General features: G+C 42.7%; 1 protein-coding gene across 5 annotated transcripts in view; it reads left to right on the top strand.

The window, feature by feature from the left end:
• The window catches only part of CRYZL1 (crystallin, zeta (quinone reductase)-like 1), a 36,293-nt gene extending 13,586 nt beyond the window's left edge, over nt 1-22,707 (top strand). For 4 of the 5 annotated variants that reach the window (XM_005860732.2, XM_005860731.2, XM_014535183.1 and 1 more), the window contains 10 exons: nt 2,148-2,220; nt 6,077-6,121; nt 7,405-7,473; nt 12,049-12,182; nt 13,450-13,561; nt 14,938-15,036; nt 16,570-16,691; nt 18,745-18,850; nt 21,258-21,303; nt 22,365-22,707. In XM_005860732.2, coding sequence (XP_005860794.1) covers nt 2,148-2,220; nt 6,077-6,121; nt 7,405-7,473; nt 12,049-12,182; nt 13,450-13,561; nt 14,938-15,036; nt 16,570-16,691; nt 18,745-18,850; nt 21,258-21,303; nt 22,365-22,464 — 906 coding nt within the window. In that variant the 3' untranslated portion in view covers nt 22,465-22,707. Of the gene's footprint in view, nt 1-2,147; nt 2,221-6,076; nt 6,122-7,404; nt 7,474-12,048; nt 12,183-13,449; nt 13,562-14,937; nt 15,037-16,569; nt 16,692-18,744; nt 18,851-21,253; nt 21,304-22,364 lie in introns of all 5 variants that reach the window. The other variant, XM_014535181.1, reaches the window with a different exon arrangement.
• The last annotated feature ends 154 nt before the right edge of the window (nt 22,708-22,861 follow it).

Below are 22,861 nucleotides of genomic sequence, written 5' to 3'. Positions count from 1 at the left end.
TAGGCGACCCCTGTGAAAGGGTTGTTTCGACCCCCAAAGGGGTCGCGACCCAGTGGTTGCAAACCTCTGGTCTAATTGAAGTTATGAATTTTACATTATTATTGGAAAATAACTTATAAGCTCCTTTACATTGTGAAAGGCTGAGAATTTATAATTACTAAGGCCTATAATCAAGGAAGAAAATGCTTTTATAAATATAGTAAAAATATAGAAATTGAATCAACCAATTGATTAACTGTCTATTCTATAGATATTTCTAGTTAACATCTTTAGATAGAGTTCATATTCTTATCATTTCTCTTTGTCTTTCTCTCCTGCATACACATCCCCAGCCTCTCACTATCCCTAGTCATCTTCCATTATTGACCATGAAATACATGGTCAGTTTTCAAATGGTAAGCTGTGGTTGAATGTGCTATGATAGTTATAGCGGGGCCAATTACTCTGTTTTGTAAAAATCAATACCAAAGTTTTATTGGACCCTTAAATGATTGGATAATAATGTCACCATAATTTCTAGGAATCTAAAAGTTTTCTGCAGTGAAGCCACATGTAGGGAAATCACAGAACAAAGTCATATGCTTCCCTTGGCTGCTCTGTTCCCTGAGCACGACGGGAGAAGGGAAGCTGCTCCGCAGCCCTCTGAGCAGGAACAGGAGGACCGCTCCTTGTCCGCGGGGCTCTGTGCTCAGCCCTTCACGCTGTCCTTTTTAAACTGAAAAATGCATGACAGTCCCAGTCTGGGAACAGGAAAGAAAAGGACACACCGGGCTCTGTCACAACCTCTGCCGGGCCTCTTTGGGGGATGGAGGCCTCGATGGTGCAGTCATGCAGGAAAAGATATAAAAGATAGAGCAGGTGGGAAAGAGGAAAAATCCGAGGCTAGGAAATTATCTCGTGTCCAATAGAAACAGAAAAGTAAATTCAATGGAATATTGCACAACTACTAAGCCTCACGGTTATGAAAATGTGTAGCGATGTACGAAACGCTCATGGTAGGTGACGGAAGCAGGAGGCAGTGGCTATAACCGTGATTATAGCTCTGTACAAGGTGCATAAAAGAAACCATGTGAAAAGAAATCATGTAAAACATCCAGTATTTCTGTGAGTGTCATGTTGTCATCTTAGCAAAAGTACAAAGTTCCACATTGAAAGATTTTTCTGGCAATCAGGTAGGAGAGCTTATATCGGAGATCTAAATATTGAAAGATAAAAAATATATACAAGAGAATTACTTCAATTTATTTTTACTTACTGTTCCTAAAATACTATGATACCTACAAATATGTTCTACGGCTCTGGTATTATTACCTGTAATAATAAACGCTTAATATGCTAATTAGACCAGACGTCCTTTCGGAGGTCCTTCCGGATGACCTTCTGGATGATGCCGGGGCTGTGAGGGAAGCCCGGGTCCCGAGTGCCTGCCAGCGGCCAGAGGGAAGCCCGGGTCCCGGGTGCCGGAGGGAAGCCTGTGCTGGCAGCCGGGGGAAGGAAGGCCTACTCTTGCACAAATTTCGTGCATCGAGCCTCTAGTAAAAGTATAAATGGCAGGAACTTAAACTACAGGCTTATCTGTATATACTCTATCACTTCAAAAGTCAAGTGCTCAGTTTGGCCAGAATATTAACAAAACACTAATCTCTCAAAAATAAATGATTTATTCTTTTTTAAAAATTCCAAATTGAAAATAAATGGCAATTTTCCTAAGTATATCCATCACCTCTTCCCACCTGCTTCTTAACCTGTGAGAAACACCCAGCGGATTTTAAAGGCTGTGGGTAGGAGAGCCCTTGTTCTCAGTAGCCTCACCCCTCATTCCCAGCTCCCTCCCCCAGCTCCTCACCCCATCTAATGAGCTGACTGATAAATTTGGGACATATTTTCCCTTCATACTTGGCAGAAGAAAGGTGTTAAACAAAGTATGTTAATGGTGATTGGAATAATGATACTCATACCTAATTCCTACATAACAACCAATTCTTACTCTAACGAGAAACCTATCTTGTGAAGTTATTTGTTTTGGCTTTATTCCAAATATTGAATCCTATTTGCTTTTTTTGTGGTTTGATTTGTGCTCTTGCTTCCCTCTGGTGTAAGAAGCCAGGATTTACTTTTGACAATAAATGGCCTTTGTCATGATTCAGCTTCTGGCAGAAATGAAGATGGAGAAGGATTTCTTTCCCGTTGGGAGAGAAATTGCTGGAATCGTGTTAGATGGTAAGTTTTCAGATATAAATACCTGTATCTGTTTTCTAAGGTAAAAAAATTGCATGGCAGCTAATTGGGAACTGGCACATAAAATCATACACTCGTCTTCAAATAGGAAATGTAATTATACAGAAATGTTTTCCTTTTTTAAATTAAAAAGAAAAATAGAACTTAACTGGTGTTTTATAATTAAAGAGCTTATTATACTAAAGTAAATATTTAGGGATTATGTATTTCAATCTATCGGCAATCATACTGAATAGAATGACCAATGTTGTTTACAAACCAGCATAAATTACTTCTGTACATTGGCTTTTGGCCCAAATTTACATAATAGTAACTACATTGACATTAAATTTTAAAGTTTGTGTAAAATTGAGCATTTAAAAGTTAAGCATTTTGCTCATCTAAAAATAAGTTCTGCCCTGGCTGGGGTGGCTTAGTGGTTGAACATCGACCTATGAACCAGGAGGTCAGGGTTTGATTCCAGGTCAGGGTTCGATTCCGGGTCAGGGCACATGCCCGGGTTGCAGGCTCGATCCCAAGTGGGGGGCGTGCAGGAGGCAGCCAGTCAGTGATTCTCTCTCATCACTGATGTTTCTATCTCTCTCTCCCTTCCTCTCTGAAATCAATAAAAATATTTTTTAAAATAAATAAATTAATTAATTAATTAATAAAAATGGGTTCTGGGAAGAAATAACCAGTCAGATTTTATGATTGCCTTAACTCAAAAAATTGTTAAGTTTTATGTAGTACATAATGGTCTTAAATGCAGGACAGTACGCTAAGGACTTGAAATAATGTGCTTCTAATTAGACCAGCCATTCATATTCGCTGCTAATGGGTAGTTCGTGACCAGTGAGTATATGGCTGCTCTTTCTGCATGTGCGTGAGTGAGCATGGAATACAGTGGGTTAGACTGTCTGAGTTTTGCCTGTAATTCTAACCCATCATATATTTGATTCTTTCTCAATGTAATCTAACAGCTAAATCATAATTTCATTCCCTCTCCTTTCTTCTACGCACACTGTAGGAAAATAAAAATAAGAATTATAATGGCCAGAAGAGTAATCATTTATTTATTCATTTATTCCATATTTAAGGAGCACTTGCTAAGTGCTTGGTATCTGAAGATGAATAAGATAGAGTCCCTACCCTCAAAGGGTTCATAATCTAGCCCTGGCCTGTGTGCCCAGTGGTTAGCGCATCGGCCTGTGCACCAGCCCCTCCTTCCCCCGCCCCCCTCCCCTGCCAGGTTGGGCATGTGCTGGAGGCAACTGATCGATGTGCCTCTCTCACATCATCTCTCTCTCTCTTTCTCTCTCTCTCTCTCTCCCCCCTCTTAACCCCCTCACTTCCACTCTCTCTAAAATATCAATGGGGAAAATATCCTCTAATCTTTTTCTGGATTGCCAAAAAGGAAGTGTTCACAATGTAGGGGAGAGACAGACGCGCACGAGTGGGGCGCCGTGAAGGTCCGAGGACGGGCCAGCCCAGCGAGAAGCAGGAGAGGCTCCTGGGAGTGAGCGGGAAGTGCGGGCGGCAGGAGGTCGCTCAGGGAGGGGCCCTGAGCGCAGGCAGAGGCCAGTCATGTCAGGTACTAAGGACTTAGAAAAGGGAAGAATGGCAGAGTTTGGTGTTGGGGTAAGGTACTTGGCACAGAAACATTTTGTCAAGAAAATCCTTGGAGCAGAAGAGTAAAAGGTAGCAACCCTGATACTTCAAAGGTGATATGGACGCTGACTCCTCCGGCCCTGGTGGGTGGCTCAGTGGGTTGAGCATGGTCCCATGCACCTAGACGTGGCAGGTGCAACTCCCAGTCAGGGCACAGACCGAGGTTTCGGGTTCAACCCCCAGTTGGGGTGAGTACAGGAGACAACCGATTGATGTTTCTCTCACATCAATGTTTTTTCTCTCTCTCTACCTCTCTCTCTAAAATCAATAAACATATCCTCAGATGAGATTAAAAAGAAATGGGGGAGCCCTAACCGGTTTGGCTCAGTGGATAGAGTGTCGGCCTGTGGACTAAAGGGGCCCAGGTTCGATTCCGGTCAAAGGCATGTACCACTCTCTATCCCTCTCCCTTCCTCTCTGTAGGAAATCAATAAAATATATTTTAAAAAGAAAAAAAGAAATGGGGGAAAATGAGGCATGAGGGTAGGCAAGGGCCAGACCCAGGCAGAGCCTCCCATGTCAGCCTGGGTTGGACGGGAGGCTGTTAGAGTAGCCACATAAGGGTAGACTGCAGGCAACCCGGGCTGGAGGTGGTAGGGCTGGTTGGGCTGTAGACCAATAGCCAAGAGACGACGGAGTCCATGACCAAGGCTTTGGTGGCAAAGGTGAAGACGTACATATGCAAGAAATACTGAGGAGTAGTCAGCATGGCTTAATGATTGACTGGAACAGGGGAATTAAAAGCAGCAAGAGCCAGGAGTGACGCCCAGGGTTCTGGCTAGGCTATGAATCGGTGCCACCAACTGATAAGGGGAGAGGGTTTTATTAGGAGGAAGACGGACAGTTTAGATTTATGGTTGTTGGGCTCAAGGTACGTAAGTGATACCCCTGGAGATATCAAGTGAGCAGTACTCTGACTTAAGCTCAAAGGTGAGACTGTGCAGGAAGTGAGCGTATTTGAGAGTTGTCAGCATGCAGTTATATTTGAAGTAATAAAGCTGATGAACTCACCGGGGGGAGTAGCAATGGAGAAGGGACAGATGCATAAGCATGGAACCCTTGGGAATGCTAATTCAGGGGACAGTCAAGAGGAGTGTGAAGGAAGCCAAGGAAAAAGGACCAGAGCGGTCCCAGGAGGAGGAGGGTCAGGAGCAGAAGGAAAAGTACGGTGGCCCAGCAGGCACAGCTACTGCAGGAGGAGGGCCGCGGGGAGCCAGGAAATGGGAACAAGGGGGCTGGCCGCGGGAACATCAGACGGAGTTCCCCTCCCCGTGGGGCCGTTGTGATGCCAGAGCCGCCAGCGTCCACGGCAGATGTCAGATCCCGCCTCCCTCGGGCTCAGCCCTCGGGCTCAGCCGTTTGCTCACCTGTGAGCCTGGGAGAAGGTCTAGCCTGATGCTGTGAAGATGAAGTGTGATGTCAGAGAATGCTGCACGCAGTGGGCATTCGTGGCGTTTCCTCTCATAACTGTTTGAACAAAAATATTCTAAAGAACTGGCTGACAGTAGCAGCTTTCTCTCTGCATGTGCCGGAAGTGTCACTCTCATTTCTGTACAGTCCCCGAATGTTCTGGGCACCGCCAGGAGTTCATTTCCATCATTCCAAATCAAAGTAACTTCCGATGTGACTCTTACCACAATTTCCCGTGTGTGTCTGAGATTCTGTAACTGAAATAACGATGGGAACTTGGGCTAAGGGTGGGAAGCCATGTAACCATCACAGGAGCTGTGAAGCGGACTGTTTTCCTTTATTCCTTAATCCTAAATAGAGAGACATTCTTCTCTGTGCTGTCAACAGCCGTATGGCCCCGATTTTGTAGAAAATTTTGTAAAGAATCTGTATTTTAAAAAATTTTATTGATTGAATTGAGAGAGAGAGAAACATCAATTTGTTGTGCCACTTACTTATGCATTCATTGGTTGGATCTTGTTTGTGCCCTGACCAGGAATCAAACCCCAAACCTTGGCAACATGCTCTAACCAGCGGAGCCACCTGGCCAGGATGAGAATCCAGATTTTAAGTGTTCTATCCAACAGTCTCTATAGACCATCAAAATGTCCTACACGTTCTTGGGCTTTTCTCTGAGTTAGCAACTGTTTATAAACCCATGGGTCTTTTTATTTTAATAGTTAAATAAGAATGATATTTAATAACCTCATAATATTAATTATTAATTTTCTCTATGCTTTAGTTGGAAGTAAGGTATCATTTTTTCAACCTGATGATGAAGTAGTTGGTAAGTTGTCTATTTTACTATCATCTCTTCTTCTCTCTGTACAGTTATTAATGTTTACTGTGACCTTGCTTCATATACAAGTATTTTCCTGATTTTTGGAATTTGTTCTCAAAAGTCCATTGATGAAGGGAATTGGGAGTTTGATCTCAACAGCAGAGCATGGGGAACGTTTCCGTATTTGGCTGTAGAACAATATGAGATAAAAAGGAGGCCATTGTTGTTACTGTGCTTGGCGCAGCCCTTGGCTGACAGACCTGTAGACTCTGGAGAAAGGTCATAGGTCATCTGCACGACCAGCCTGGCTCTATAGAAGCTCCCTCTGCACCTCAACTGGATTGTATGGGACCTCTCCCTTACTGCGCTTAGAAAGCTAGAAGTTACTGGGAACATTTCATTTACTATTATTTTAAAATCCATAGTTAATACTATTTTGCATATACATACACACACACACACACACACACTTTACATATATCCTATCACACAAACATAAAGTATGACTTTTGTACTAGTCTTTAAAATGACCATTTCTCCATAGAAAATATTCATAGAAAGATATGCATGTAAGCCTAGAAAATGGTTAACTTTATGGCAAGCTTGAGGCTTTAAGAATAGATTTGTCGGAATGTTTCTGTTAGCTTCTTACGATATTGCCTTTGACGTGTATTTTCTTGAAGAATTAATTTTTTTTCTGTCTGTCTTATCTTTTTTATCTGGCCAAGAGGTCAGTGACACTGCATTACTCAAGATGCTTTTTGTAAGAGACCAAAAATAAAGCAGACGAGCTTAAGTAGAGGTGGGGTTTCGTTGGGAGCACTGGGTATCTTCCGACCAGCGGTCTCCCACCTTTGGCACCTCACGCACCACCAGTGGTCCGGGGCCACCGGTGGGCGACCGCGGCTCGACCCCAGCCGTGGAAGGCAGCTGCGCATCAGGACAATCTCAATGAGGGACCCAGGTGCCCCCCAGGCGGACCTGCCTCTATATCAGCATCGTCTCTCCCAACCTCAAAGGTGCAAGAAAAGGAGAGAAGGAAAGAACAAGAGCACAGGAGACGTCGTGTTGGTGTGAGAGAAGGAGCATCCCTCCCTCTCACATTTCCGAAGCCTGTCCCTTCCCTGCGCTAGTCATTCCCGGCGCCTTCCCCACAGCCCACCGAGGGGATGAGACTAACGCCGGCCGCTCCTTCCAATGAAGCCACTCACTCGGAGGTGCTTTCCCTCAGTGTCGCCGTATGCAGCATGTCTGTGTTTATATTTATTTTAAATATTGTTTCCTTTCAGGGATCCTACCCCTGGATTCTGAAGACCCTGGACTCTGTGAGGTTGTGCGAGTGCATGAGCACTACTTGGGTATGTGCAGTTCAGGCTCGGGGTTCAATAATTCTCACTTCGTTGATGTGTGTGTAGCAACATCGTCATTTCTTTGCATCTACTGTGAGTGTACATAGGAAATAACTGTTGGCTGGTCATGTGACTACCTTGAGTTTATAATTTCGTATCGTAAAATTTATACTCATACTAAACAGTATAGAGACCTTTAAATTTCATTCACACAGCTCCTGGTTAGAGGTTTGAAAAGAAGTTTCTCTCTCTAAAATTATATTCCCAATAAAAAAATTATATTTTTTATGCTCGGTTATTAATTGAAATTGGAAATGTTCATTTAAAATTAATTTTAGCCCTGGCCAGGTAGCTCAGTTGGTTAGAGCGCCATCCCAATAGACCAAAGTTGCAGGTTCGATCTCCAGTCAGGGCACATACGAGAATCAACCAATGAATATATAAATAAGTGGAACAACAAATCGATGTCTCTCTCGAAAATCAACAAATAAAATTTCTTTTTAAATCTAGAAAATCCATGTAGAGTCTGAGACAGGAAAGAACCAAGAACACTTGTCTTTGGTTGCTATTGCTAATATATGTTGATAAGTGTTGAGTTTAAGTGAAATGTCAATTTTTAATTTTTCTTATATTAATTTACTTGAATATTTAAATTAAAATAAATATGAACACAGACATACTGCATGAAGCCACTGTGAAAAGTCAAGGCATCTCCTTAGCAATCAGGGAAAAGCAAATTAAAACCACTTAGAGATGTCATTATGCACCACAGGACGGACAGTTATAAAATCTCACCATTCCGAGGGTCAGCAAGGATGTGCAGCAGTGGGACCTTTTATGCACATAAAAGCATAAATTGGTACAAATGCATAGAAAATAATTTAGCGCAGGGGTGGGCAAACTTTTTGACTCGAGGGCCACAATGGGTTCTTAAACTGGACCAGAGGGCCGGAACAAAAGCATGGATGGAGTGTTTGTGTGAACTAATATAAATTCAAAGTAAACATCATTACATAAAAGGGTACGGTCTTTTTTTTTTTTAGTTTTATTCATTTCAAACGGGCCGGATCCGGCCCGCGGGCCGTAGTTTGCCCACGGCTGATTTAGCATTATCTAACAATGCAATTTCAGAGCCGTTGCGATCTTAAATATAATTGTATTACTGTTAGTATTTTTTGAGGACCACTGTGTGTGTGTTTTTAATGAGAATGGTAATCCCAATTATTAAGATGGAACGTGTTCCCCAAAATTCCATGTGAGTAAGTTGTGTGTAAACTAAACAAGCACTAATGGAGGAACCTAGGTGCCCCCAGGATGGCCTGTCTCTATATCAGCCATGGAATGTCTGACATTCAAACTGTTAGCAACATGGTCTCAGACAAATTAATTATAGTCACGCACCACTTAACGAGGGGGAGGCAACCTGAGAAATGAGGCAAGTTCACTGTCAGGCGAACATCCTAGAGGCTCTGACACACACCTGGATGGCATAGCCTTCTACGCACCTGGCTGTGTGGTAGGAGCAGCCATTGCTCCTGGGCTACAAGCCCGTACAGCACATCACTTCACAAAACGTGAGATCACATCAAGCACAAGATAACATGATGCAATCAAGAGACGTGGTAAGCACGAGGTGTACGAGGCTGCTGCAGGTATACAGAGCGTACTGCTTTACAGCAAATTTTTTTTTATACGTAGAAAGAGTTCACTCTAAAATAACAATAAAAAATAGTAAATACCTAAACCAGGAACATAGTTGTTTGTTACCATTATCCAGTGTGCTGTACTGTACATATTGTGTGTGCTGTACTTTTTCTTCCATCTTTTGGAATTTAAATACAGAGCAGGAATCTGGGTCTGTCAAAATCTGGCTAAAAGGATGCACACTCATCCTTTTAGCCAGATTTAAACCACATACCATATAATGCACCCATTTAAAGTGTAGGAGTCTGTGGTTTTTAATATATTTAAAGAGTTATACAACCATCATCGCAGTCTAGTTTTTGTTTTTTAATCCTCACCTGAGGATATTTTTTCCATTGACTTTTAGAGAGGTAGAGAGAGAGAGAGAGAGAGACAGAGAGGGAGAGGGAGAGAGAGAGAGAGAGAGAGAAACATCGACGTGAGAGAGTCCCATCAATTGGTTGCCTCCCACACGAACCCCCTACCGGGGCCAAAGATCAAACCGAGATATATGCCCTTGACTGGGAATCGCACCTGAGACCCTTAGGTCTGTGTGTCAGTGCTCTAACCACTAAGCAACCGGCCAGGGCTACGCTGTACTGTTATATACCTGACAGTGTGCTAGGTTTGTTTACACCAGCATCACCACAAACGTGAGGAATGGGTTTTGTAAGAGGTCACTACGCAGTAGGAATTTTTCAGCTCCATTATAATTTTATGTGATTATATGTGATCCCACCGTCATATATGTGACCCATTGGTGACAAACATCTTTATGTAGCACATGATTAATTACATGCTAATTAGCTTATGTTTTGCTGTTTCAATGCCTTGCTTGTCTGTTGTAACATTTTCAACATGTATATTTGGATGCTCGGCTTCCCCACTAGATGGCACTAGTTGTTGGTAAAAGCAATGAGGACTGTTGCCATTAGAGGAAAAATATTTGAAAGAGCTGGTAGAGGCTATGAAAAGTGTTATAAAATGGGTTTTTAGGTAAAGTGAGAAAGGATTGATTGCACTGTGAAAAGATCACATTCAGTGTACAAAATAAAGACAAAACAAACATTCAATAATGAAACATGAGGAGCAGCTTGATGGTCAGCTCAATAGAGCTCTCTGGCCGGGTTGCTCACGTGGGTAGAGTGTCGTCCTAACCAATGCAAAGGTTGCAGGTTCGGTCCCCTGGTCAGGGCACATACAAGGATCAACCAATGAATGCATAACTAAGTGGAACGACAAATCCATGTTCCTGTCTCTCTCTCAAAATCAATACATTTAAAAAATTTTTTAATTAAAAATAAATTGTATTAGAAGTTTGCATTTGTTCCCAATGCAGTGGAAAGCCATTGATGACTTCCAAGCAGAGAAGTGTTAGGATGTTATTTATGTTTTAAAAGATCATTCTGATACGTTTCTATTTTTCAAAGACACTTAAAAAGATTGAAAAGAGAAGCCATTAAGTTGAAAATAATATTTATAATGCATAAACAAATAATTCATCTAGAATACACAAAAAACTCCTATAATCAATGAGAAAAAGACAATACAAAGAAAAATTGATGAAACACTTGAACAAATGGCCAGGAAACACGGCAAGATGCTCGCCTTCATCAGTATTGGGGAAAAGCAAATTAAAATCCAAGGAAAACCTCTCCACACCCACTTGGTGGTAGAAATGTGCCTCATGCCCAGGCTCCCAGGATGGTGACAGCACCACACTGTGTAGCACATGACTGATGACGTTACTAATTAGCTTAGTATGTTTTGCTGTTTTAATGCCTTTTCACAGCACAGCAATCCTTTCTCACTTTACCTAGTGCACAGCTGTGGGAGAGGAGATCACACAGGCCCTTGGGCGGGTGTGGTGAAGTGGCAGGTACCCGGGACCTGAGGGTTCTGTTCCTAAGAGAACAGCCTAGAGCAGTGGTTCTCAACCTTCTGGCCCTTTAAATACAGTTCCTCATGTTGTGACCCAACCACAAAATTATTTTCGTTGCTACTTCATAACTGTAATGTTGCTACTGTTATGAATCGTAATGTAAATATCTGATATGCAGGATGGTCTTAGGCGACCCCTGTGAAAGGGTTATTCTACCGCCAAAGGGGTCTCGACCCACAGGTTGAGAACCGCTGGCCCAGAGGAAGTGGGCACCAGTGTAACCCTATCTTTTCCCCAAGAGCACTGTTTATCGCTGCCCCCAGCTGAACACCACACAGCTGCTCCTCGACTGGAGAACAGATAACCAGAGTAGGAGTGTGTTAAAAACAATGTCGAGCATAAAAAGCAAGACAGAAAAAAATGCATACGGATATGACTGCATCTGGGTAAAGCTTAAAACCAGGCAGGACTGAGTTACCTTATTTAGGAATGAATACTGGAGGACTAACCTATGGAAGCAAATAAGAAATTAAGTTAGGGTGGTGGTGACCTCTGATGTCAATCATATCAATTTATTTATTTATTTATTTTTTTATTTTTTTTTAAAATATATTTTATTGATTTTTTACAGAGAGGAAGGGAGAGAGATAGAGAGTTAGAAACATCGATGAGAGAGAAACATCGACCAGCTGCCTCCTGCACATCTCCCACCGGGGATGTGCCCACAACCCAGGTACATGCCCTTGACCGGAATCGAACCCGGGACCCTTCAGTCCGCAGGCCGACGCTCTATCCACTGAGCCAAACCGGTTTCGGCCAATCATATCAATTTAAACAGAGAAGTGACCTCTGGTGGGAGACGAGGCTGTGGGTGAGGGGCTTACGCCTGGGCGGGAATGGAGGCAGGACAACGGCGCGGTGGGAGTGGAGGCCAGGCCCAGGGCCCAGGGGAAGGCCCAGACCCAGGAGCCAAGACCAACGGGACTTGCTAACGGATTGCTTCCTGTTCTTTGTGATAGTTCACAAGCCGGAAAAAGTGTCGTGGACAGAAGCCGCTGGGACCGTTCGGGACGGAGTGCGAGCCTACACCGCTCTGCATTACCTTTCGCGGCTCTCCCCCGGGAAGTGGGTGCTGATCATGGACGGAGCAAGTGTAGGTGCTAACAGTTTGCTCAGAAACAGGCCAAAGCACAGCAGACGTAGGAACGGGCCCTCCACTTACTAACATAAGTCTTTGCCAGTAGCTTAGTCACTGATTTTTATATTTTTTACCAAATTCCTATTTTGTGAAAATAAGCAGCTTTTATCAATAAGAGATAAAAGTCAGACTTGCTGTGTTTCTTACTTTGAATGTGCTAGTAATTACAAAAGCAAACAAATATTTTCATGCCAGTCACACAAAGCCTGAAATAGCTCATGAAGTCTTTGAAGCCATACCTCAGAACTCCCAACCAACTTCATATCATATCCCTCACATTTACACTTATGTTAACAAGGTGTTGCATTTATAGATGCAAATATGTGCTACTTTAAACATTTTACCTGCATCATCAAAAAAATAATTCTATACTAAAAACAAATACATAAAAACATATTATAATCTGCCCTGGCCGGGTGGCTCAGTTGGTTGGAACATCATCCCATACACCAAAATGTTGTGGGTTCGATTCCTGGTTAGGGCACATACCTAGATTTCAGGTTTGATCCCCAGTCAGGGGCGTACAGGAGGCAACCGATGGATAGTTCTCACATCCATGTTTCTCTCTCTCTCTCTCTTTCTCTCTCTCTCTCTCTCCCTTCCTCCTTCCCTCTCCCTTCTCCCTCTCTTTCTCTAAAATCAATAAAAACATATCCTTCAGGTGAGGATTAAAACATATATGTATACATATAAATTATACAAATGTTACAAAACCTGGGTGCTTTCACAGTTTTACTTTCTATCTGGCTGTTGCTGAAATGCTTCTCTTTGAAAAAAGCCAGAACTGTCCTCAGCAGTGGCTTCAGCCTGGTGTTAACACCGGGACGGCAGAACTTCCCGGAACTTGCCCCCCAGGTCAGCAAAAGAAAGGACGGAGGGTTGAAGTGCCGTGACCCTCCCGAGTGCTCACTGGACTTGCAGGAGCCCCTGAAAGGCCCTTTTTCTCACCCAAAGCTGCTTTCTAACTCAGCTCCGTCCTGGAAAGCATTTGCTCTGGTGAGACTGGGTGAGAGCAGGGCGCCCGGGCGGCTCTCTACCCCCTTCTGAGGAAGGAAGTCAATCAGCTGTTTATTCCTACTTAGCTTCTCCGTATTGTTTTTCCTTCTGCTGTCAGATAACGTTTAAAAATATACTGAAGTACCACTAACGTCTTACACTTTATTGAACAGCCGATAAGACCATGTAGAGGTGGCCTCTGCCCTCTGTGTGTTTTTCCACACAGGCGCTGGGGACAATAGCCATTCAGTTAGCGCACCACAGAGGAGCCAGAGTGATCTCCACAGCGTGCAGCCCGGAAGACAAGCAGTACCTGGAAGGACTCCGGCCTGCTCTCGGTGGGTAACCCACTCAACACAGACTTTCAAACAAAACCTGGAAGGCACAGCACCTTTTAAAATGCACTTAGTGTCTGTGCTAAGTCTAAGTTTACTTAAGTAATAGTTTTAATGAGTTGTTTTGTTTTTAATATGTTTTATTGATTTTTTACAGAGAGGAAGGGAGAGGGATAGAGAGCCAGAAATATCAATGAGTGAGAGAGAAACATCGATCAGCTGCCTCCTGCACACTCCCTACTGGGTATGTGCCCGCAACCAAGGTACATGCCCTTGGCCGGAATCGAACCTGGGACCCTTGAGTCCGCAGGCCGACGCTCTATCCACTGAGCCAAACCGGTTAGGGCTAATTATTTTGTTTTTTAAACCTATTTTTTCAATGTTTTTTTTTCTTCTTTGCCCCATTGTTATCAACTTAGCCAAGTTTGAATGAGATGAACTTTGAAACAATTTAGAAATACCTGGTGCCTCTTTGGTTTTAGTCAATAAATCAGTGTATTTTGCATCCTTGATATGTTTCTCAGCCTGTCTTACCCAGTGGTTTACCTCTAAAGTTGTCTGCTTTCTGTGATATTCTAGGAAGGAGATGGCCACTTATACAGAAGCACACATCAGATAGAGTTTATGATGAATAGGGCATGGAGGAGACTCGGAGCCCTTGAAAAGAGTGAACCTATCTGGACAGCAAGTGGAGAAAGGAAATAGATTGAAAAGGAGAGGAGAAAGATGGGAATGGAATGGAATAGGTTGGAGTCACAAAGTGAACACTGGAGTTTAACAGATGAAGAGAAAGAGGATGAGCGGAGTGTAACTGAGGAGCAGGCAGGCAGTGGTTGTTGGGTGTTAGTATGGATAACATCACTGAGTCCTCAACAGCCCTATGGCTAACAGGAAACAGCAGGTAGGGGAGGTGCGGGGAGTTCTGTGATTGAGAAAGAAGAAAACAGCCCCTAATGGAGAAGTGTCATGTCGCCCAAATAGACTTTTGTACTGTTTAGCTCTAAACTCTGTTAAATCTGAACATACTTAAAAATTACTTAATCTTTCAGATCATGTCTTAATGTATATGTCCCTCTGGTTTTATAGGTTCTCGGTTCTGGCAATATAAGGTAGAGAACAGTCTCCTGTGTAAATAGACTAGCCTTGGGGCACGCTAGCCACAAAATGCTTATATTTTATTTTATTGAATATGCCATCCCTTCATTTAAATGGATCCTTACCAATATCAGGTTAGATGAGAAAAAAGTATAATTTGGATTCAGTAATTGTTTGAACCAGTTAATTCATTTCAGAGAACAGATGTTTGCTCTTGCTGTCCCTCTGCCTTGTGTTGATCACATAGAGAGCAGAGCAGTTGCCTGACTTCCTGTCCTTCGCAGCCCGAGTGATCGACGTGTCCGGTGGGAAAGCCCATGTTGCTGAAAGCTGTTTGGAAGAAACAGGTGGCCTGGGAGTAGATATTGTCCTGGACGCTGGAGGTCGGTGCTTCACTAAGTCAGCAGTCTGTGTAATGTTAGTGTGATGGCCTCAGCTGGTTTGGCCCAGTGGATAGAGCACTGGCCTGCAGACTGAAGGGTTCCAGGTTCGATTCTGGTCAAGGGCACATGCCCAGGTTGCAGGCTCAATCCCCAGTTTGGGGTGTGCAGAAGGCAGCCAATCAATGATTCTCTTTCATAATTGATGTTTCTATCTCTCTCCTTCTCCCTTCCTCTCTGAAATCAATAAAAATATATATATTTTTTAAATACATACTTTTTTCAGGAAATAATTTTTCACATATTTATTAAATTGCTGTTTAGTTTTGGGTTTCTTTTAAACTTTCATATTCAAATTGGCACTTCTTCAATTTATCCCATTGTAAACTCTGTCTGGAAGAGAGAGCATGCTTGCCTTTTAAAGTATAGGAGTATCCCTACAAGAATCTACAAACATGATCTCTTCCATGTTTCCCACATGATACACATTAGTTTAGTCTCAGCCAGATGCTTTTGCTATATACGGCCCTCTACTGGCTGGTTGACTTATACAGTCTCTATTTGGAAAACGAAGAGAATTCTGTTCCACTTTCACCCTCCTTGCACTTTTGCTGTTTAGCACCTAATTTGTGCAGTTAGGTAGTGCCATCTCACCTAAAGGATAGGTTTTACCATCTGCAAAGGCATTCTGCTTACACTTCGTTAGAATTTATCCTCTACCGTGAGAATCATGGTGAATACAGTGACATGTGGCCATCATATGTGTTTCTTTTTGCCAGTATTTTCAGGATTTTAAATTCACTACAAAAGAATCTTTCAGTGGAAGCGAATGTATACTTCCTTAGCTTTTCAAGTTGACATTTCAATAATTATGTCAAAGTATGACCATCTTGAGTCTATGCATTCCTTAATCAGAGGTCAGCTTTTCCCAAAGTATCAAGCGACTGATGTTATGGTTAAAACTATCAGACTTAGTTCCATGTTGCATTACCTTGCCTGGTTCTCAAATGAAAAAAAGACTTTATTCGTAGTTGTTTTACTTTTTTGTTGTTGTTTTTTTTTGTTGTTAATCCTCACCCAAGGATATTTTTCCATTGATTTTTAGAGAGTGGAAGGGAGGGGAAGAGACATAGAGAGAGAAACATTGATGTGAGAGCCTCCCACACGCACCTGGTTGGGGGTCTGCAACTGGGGATCTGCAACTGAGGTACGCACCCTTGGCCAGAATCAAACCCTTGACCCTTCTGTCCAAGGGCCAATGCTCTATCTACTGAGCAAAACTAGCCAGGGCTGAAAAACACTTTTTTTCTTTAGTTATTTCACTTATAATTAAATCTGGAGTAAAGTTTATGACCAGTTTTAATGCAAAAGTATATTTTTAAGGTGTCTGAATACATTGTGTTGACTTTTTCTTAAAGAAATGCTTTCTCATTCCTACATTAAAAAGGAAAGAGAACTTGTTTGAAGAATAAATTTTCATCAGATGACTAAAATATGTATTTCTTTACTCTCTTTTTTTAACTATTCCCTTGTAAGTGAGATTATATAGTAAAGATGATGAACCAGCTGCAAAATTACAACTACTACCACATAAGCATGATATCCTCACTCTTCTGGGTGTCGGAGGCCACTGGGTGACGACAGAAGAAAACCTGCAGGTGTGACTCGAAACAGTAAAGTATGACTCTTCCACCAAAAGAGTACAGTTAACAAAGAATAATGCCTAAGTCTTTGAAGGCAAAATGTGGCCAAATTTGTGTAAATTCTGAATTATACCCTATTTTTTTTAAAGAAAGATAGTTTTTACACTTTAGCTACATGTTGGCCAAAATGTTGAAAAAGTGCCTAGTAGAGGAGTTCATTTAACTTATTTAGGAGTTTGGATGCAGTGACTTCTGAATTTAATAATATTTGAAATAGGATTTTTTTAATCCTCACCCAAGGATATGTTGTTTTTTTTATTGATTTGAGAGAGAGAGGAAGGGAAAGAGAGAAACATTGATATGAAAGAGAAACATCAATTGGTTGCCTCCCATATGTGCCCTGACTGGGAATCAAACCTGCAACCTTTTGGTGTATGGGCCAATGCTGCAACCGACCAAGCCAGAGCAAGGATTTTTTCTTAGTAACAAACATTGACATATACTTAGCAAAATATTTCTATATAAAATTATCACAATTTCCTAATTGTTCTAATTGGAATATGTGTGTGTGTGTGTATCTATAATAATAAAAGCGTAATATGCTAATTAGACCGGACAGCCGAACAACCTTCCAGATGTCCTTCCAGATGAAGCCGCTGTGGGGCTGAGGCAGGCAGAGGCGGTTAGGGGTGATCAGGCAGGCAGGCAAGCAGTTAGGGGGCGATAAGGCAGGCATGCAGAGTGGTTAGGGTGATCAGGCAGGCTGGTGAGCAGTTAGGGGTGATCAGGCAGGCAGGCAAGTGGTTAGGGGCGATGAGTCAGGCAGACGAGCGGTTAGGGGTGATGAGGCTGGCAGGCGAGCAGTTAGGGGTGATCAGGCAGGCAGGTGACTGGTTAGGGGCAACAGGCAGGTAGGCAGAGGTGGTTAGGGGGCGATCAGGCAGGCAGGCAAGCAGTTAGGGGTGATCAGGCAGGCAGGCAGAGTGGTTAGGGGTGATCAGGCAGGCAGGCAAGCAGTTAGGAGCCAGCAGTACCAGATTGGGAGAGGGATGTCCGACTTCTGGTTTAGGCCCAATCCCACAGGAATCGGGCCTAAACCAATGGTTGGACATCCCCCAAGGGGCCCCGAATTGTGAGAGGGTGCAGGCCGGACTGAGGGACCCCCTCTTCCCCCCACCCATGCATTAATTTCATGCACTGGGCCTCTAAAGTGTGTGTGTGTGTGTGTGTGTGCATATATATATATGTTTGTTAGAGGCCCGGTCCACGAATTTCATGCACTGGGGGTGGGTCCCTCAGCCCGGCCTGCGCCCTCTCACAGTCTGGGACCCCTCGGGAATGTCTGTCCAAGCCGGCAGTCAGACATCCCTCTTGCAGTCCAGGACCCCTCGCTCCTTACTGCCCGCCTCCTTGCTGCTCCTTGCCGCTTGGCTCATTGCTCCTTAGCACTGCCGCAGAAGCGGGAGAGGCTCCCGCCACCGTAGCTGCGCTTACCAACCATGAGCCTGGCTTCTGCGTGGGCAGTGCTCCCCCTGTGGGAGCACACTGACCACCCGGGGGCACCTCCTGCATTGAGCATCTGCCCCCTGGCTGTCAGTGCACGTCATAGCAACTGGTCGTTCTGCCATTTGGTCAATCTGCATATTAGACTTTTATTATATCAGATATACAGTCTCCCAAAAATACATTTCTTAATAGAATTGAAATTAAATATTTTTATCATGGTTGATATGCAAATACCATAATTTTCATATACCAGTCTTCATGATTTTCTGGCATCCTCATGAAAATGACTGGGAAGTAGCAGCCAGAAATCTCTCCGACACTCACACTCTACTACTGCATCATCAGGTTTCTGGTTGGCCTTGCATGTGACCGTGCTATTTCATCATTTTGGAGAATGAAATGCAAAAGAAAACATGATTCACAGATTGTTACTAAGTTTGTGTGCTGGTTACTTATGATTTGGGTATTATTTAATTTGTGTAGAATTTTTCTGGCTCAAGATACCAGTCCTCTTTCTGCTGTTAAACTCAGTGTTGATCAGTCTTTCTGCATTCTGTCCAAGCTGGATCCTCCAGATAGCCACTGCCTCTTCCTCAAGGGAGCAACGGTGGCTTTCCTTAACGACGAAGTTTGGAATTTGTCAAATGTACAACAAGGAAAATATCTTTATATCCTTTTTTTCTACTGACTTGAGTTTCTGGCTTGACATTTACCTTGCATTATCATAATTAAGTTCTTTAATAATGGTAATAATAAATAATAGCTAACTTTCATTGATCATGCCAAACAATGTTCCACAGGCTGTGTAGGTATTAATTTACTTAAATATTGAAACCACCCTCTGAGGTGTAATAGTATTATCATTCCTAGTTCACAGGTGAAGGAACTGAATTGTAGAAAGGTTAATTAATACAAGCCCAGGGATTCAGCTAGCAAGTGGCCGGACCGGAATCGTACCCAGGCAGTCTCGCGTGTTTCTGAATGGGAGATGAGCCGTAGTTCCATGGAAGAGTTTGTTTTGGTTTGGCCCTGGCATTATGGAAATTCCACGTCACCTTGAGAGCTGGCATTCTTACACCTACGGTGGTTCCACTGTGCAGAACGTTTCAGAACACATATCTCAGTTAAAGAGTTTGTGGGGTGTTTTTAAGATTACCAATGCTAGGAAATCTTCATCAACTGAGGATGAGTTTGATTTTTTTAAATGGAAGTTACTCGGAGACAAATCTGGTAAAGAAAAGCAAATCATTCTACTTTGAGTAAAAGTAATGAAAAGTTTTCATGAGAATCTGAAAGCTGTTCCAAAAGAAAGGTCCAAACCTCTTTAGAGCAAGGTGAACTTACAGATAAACCCCTTATTTCTAAGATGACTGTCCTAAAGGCAGCTGCACTTGGTAAAATTTTTAAGAAATTGGGTAAAAAATAAGTTCTCGTAACTTAATAGTGTCCTTGTGCGTGAAGAAAGAGCCCCATGCTGGCCTCCACTGGCTCTCTGCCGTGGCGTTGAGAGTGTAGTTCCATGAGTGATGTGTACGAAGGGCAGCCCCCCTAGGCCAGTGATGGCGAATCTTTTGAGCTCGGCGTGTCAGCATTTTGAAAAACCCTAACTTAACTCTGGTGCCGTGTCACATATAGAAATTTTTTGATCTTTGCAACCATAGTAAAACAAAGACATATTTTTGATATTTATTTTATATATTTAAATGCCATTTAACAAAGAAAAATCAACCAAAAAAATGAGTTCGCGTGTCACCTCTGACACGGGTGTCATAGGTTCGCCATCACTGGTCTAGGAGCAAGTCCGAGGGTGCAGAGCCTTCAGTTAGGGTTTCCTTAGTGTGTGCGCAGTTGAGTTTTAAAGAGCACATTTCAAAATCAGAAAAGCCCCTTAATGTAGCGAGTGAATGAGATTAAACTATTTCTGATTAAATATTTTCCTATTAAATTTAGAAAATAAATTAGATCTTTAACTTTCTAGAAGAATTTTGTTTGAATTTCAATTTAAAGCAACTTAAATGTCCAATGACATTATAGTAATCAAGAATACCATTACGTATTAACAACAGAGGAACAACATGTATTAAAAGCAATAGCATATTTTGAATTTTACATGTCTTAATACAGGATGGCTGCTTAGCCTGTTAATTCTCTCAGCTGCCCTCCCTTCCCCTCCAACATGATTTTAACCTATTTAACAAACCCATGGACCATGTTGACACATAACATGTTTAAATGAAATGATGTTGTTTTCAAAAATCAAAAATACACGACACAAATACTCTCTCTTATGCATACTGTTGGCAATTTCGTTAACAGAAGTAGAAAGAGAATTTATAGTATAAATAAGTAAAATCCATATTCTTTAGGTCCCTTAAAAAAATCTTTAAAATGTCTTATGTTCATATTTTTTAATTTACATTTTCTCAAGTCCTGAATCAGACTTTAGTCTCACTTATGCAAGCCTCTCCCAGGTGTTGCTGCTTGTGATTTAACATAGAGTTCTCCTTCCAATTATGATCATAAATAGTTCTCCAGTGCTAGCAATTACATAGACTCTCAATTCTAGTATTCGAATTTCAATTAAATGACAAGATTCCTTAAAATGTTAGTTTTCTGACTCTCTTAGTTGCATATGTCACACAAACAGTTTATTAACTTTCGTGCACACAAATTTGGAGTCTATAGCCATTTCGTAAATAAATGTGCACCCACAGTAAGTGGTGTTTTTAATAAAGTCACATAAGTGGTGCTAAAGTGAAACCCTGACACCATTCCATTACCATCTCTTTGGAAAACACCTAGTCATTCCTTAGGACAGGCAGTCGGCTTGCTTCTGTCATCACTTGTTTTTAGGAGTTAGGGCTCTATTACGTTACCACCGCTCTCATATTTCCCATCCCTCCCCCCCTTTTTTAGAGAAATTTGACAGCTTACAGAATTTCTGTAACAATTTCTTAATTTTGAGAGTACGAAAATTTAAAAAAAAAGTGAACTGCCTAGCATCTTCGGCTGATTGAATGCTTTTCTTTAAACTTCTGTCTTTCACATTGCCACCTTAACTATTCTTCCAGCTACGTGTCTTAAAAGATGTGATGGAGAAGTTAGCAACTGGTGTTTTTAGGTACGCTGAATTACCAATCATTGTTGTTCTTTATTTTTCTGTTCTCAAGGGGATAAGGCTGGCATTTTTGTTTCAGCTTTCACAGCACACCTATTGCCTCCATATTTTAGTATTTTGTTTAAATAGCTGCTCCTTAACATTTCTCTAACATTTTTTTTATTGATTTCAGAGAGGAAGGGAGAGGGAAAGAGAGATAGAAACATCAATGATGAGAAAGAATCATTGATCGGCTGCCTCCCGAACGCCCCCCACTGGGGATCAGCCCGCAACGGGGCACGTGCCTTGACTGGAATCGAACCCGGGACCCTTCAGTCCGCAGGCCCATGCTCTGTCCACTGAGCCAAGCCCGCAAGGGCGTTAGCATTTCTCCGGGTGACACACCAGTAAGTGTCCCTGAGTTTTCCTCACTCCATTCCACACCTACCTCATCGCCCCTCCCAAAGCAACCTGAAATACAGCTTGAGAAGAGGGAAAAGTTAAAGTTTTTTATCTATTTATCAAAAAGAGGGATGCCGAAACCGGTTTGGCTCAGTGGATAGAGCGTTGGCCTGCGGACTGAAAGGTCCCAGGTTCGATTCCGGTCAAGGGCATGTACCTGGGTTGCGGGCACATCCCCCAGTAGGGGGTGTGCAGGAGGCAGCTGATCGATGTTTCTCTCTCATCGATGTTTCTAACTCTCTGTCTCTCTCCCTTCCTCTCTGTAAAAAATCAATAAAATATTTTTTTAAAAAAAAAAAGAGGGAGCTGATTTCCCCTTTAAAATGCAACCACTTGTGTCTGGCTGGAAGCTGGCCGTCATCCTGGGCACCCGAGGCCGCGGGTTCAGTTCCCGCCGAGCACGTGCCCAGGATCGGGGCGAGACACCTCCCGGGGCTGCAGGAGGCAGCCACCCGCTCCTCGCTCACATCAGTGTTTCTAAGTCAATAAAAACATTAAAAAAAAATTAACGACTTTTGATGGTGGACACACTAGTGGACAAGTTCGCATTAAAGTGATGCGATGGCATAAGCAGGTCCCCGCGCCCGCCCATGTCTGCTGGTCTGATCATCTCTCTTCCGCAGGCCTCGTCTGGATGAGCCCATCCCGCCATATGAGGCCAAAGTCTCCATGGAAGGTGTCCAGAAAAATCAAGGAAGAAAAAAGCAAGTTGTTCAGTTTTAATTTTGTTATCTCCCAGATCTCAGTTGAATGAACCCATTCCAGTATTTGAAGCCAGAGTTTCCTTGGAAATTGTTCAGAAAAGTGAAGGAAGATAAAAGCAAGTTGTTCCATTTTTAAGCATGCTTTCCTGCTATCTGAGACGAGATGGTGATTTATTTCAAATACCTGAAACGTATTTGAAAAGTTAATGTACAAACAGCCGAGACCAGTCTGTAATTAACACCTGAAGGGAATATTCTGGAAGTCGTCTCAGTGCCTGTGTTTATATAGCTGCCTCCGAGATAACCTTCTTTCCAGGAAGAACACGAGTTTCGGCAAAAGCCACGCTGCCTCCTGATAGGCCGTCAGCGCTGCCTATCAGCGCGCCGGCCCCGCCCACGCCGTCCTGGCGGCGGAC

Source organism: Myotis brandtii, unplaced genomic scaffold (genome assembly GCF_000412655.1).
Source record: "Myotis brandtii unplaced genomic scaffold, ASM41265v1 scaffold139, whole genome shotgun sequence".
Taxonomy (NCBI): Eukaryota; Metazoa; Chordata; class Mammalia; order Chiroptera; family Vespertilionidae; genus Myotis; species Myotis brandtii.
The sequence above is the reverse complement of the archived record's forward strand: the minus strand, read 5'-3'. Positions and strand labels throughout refer to the sequence as shown.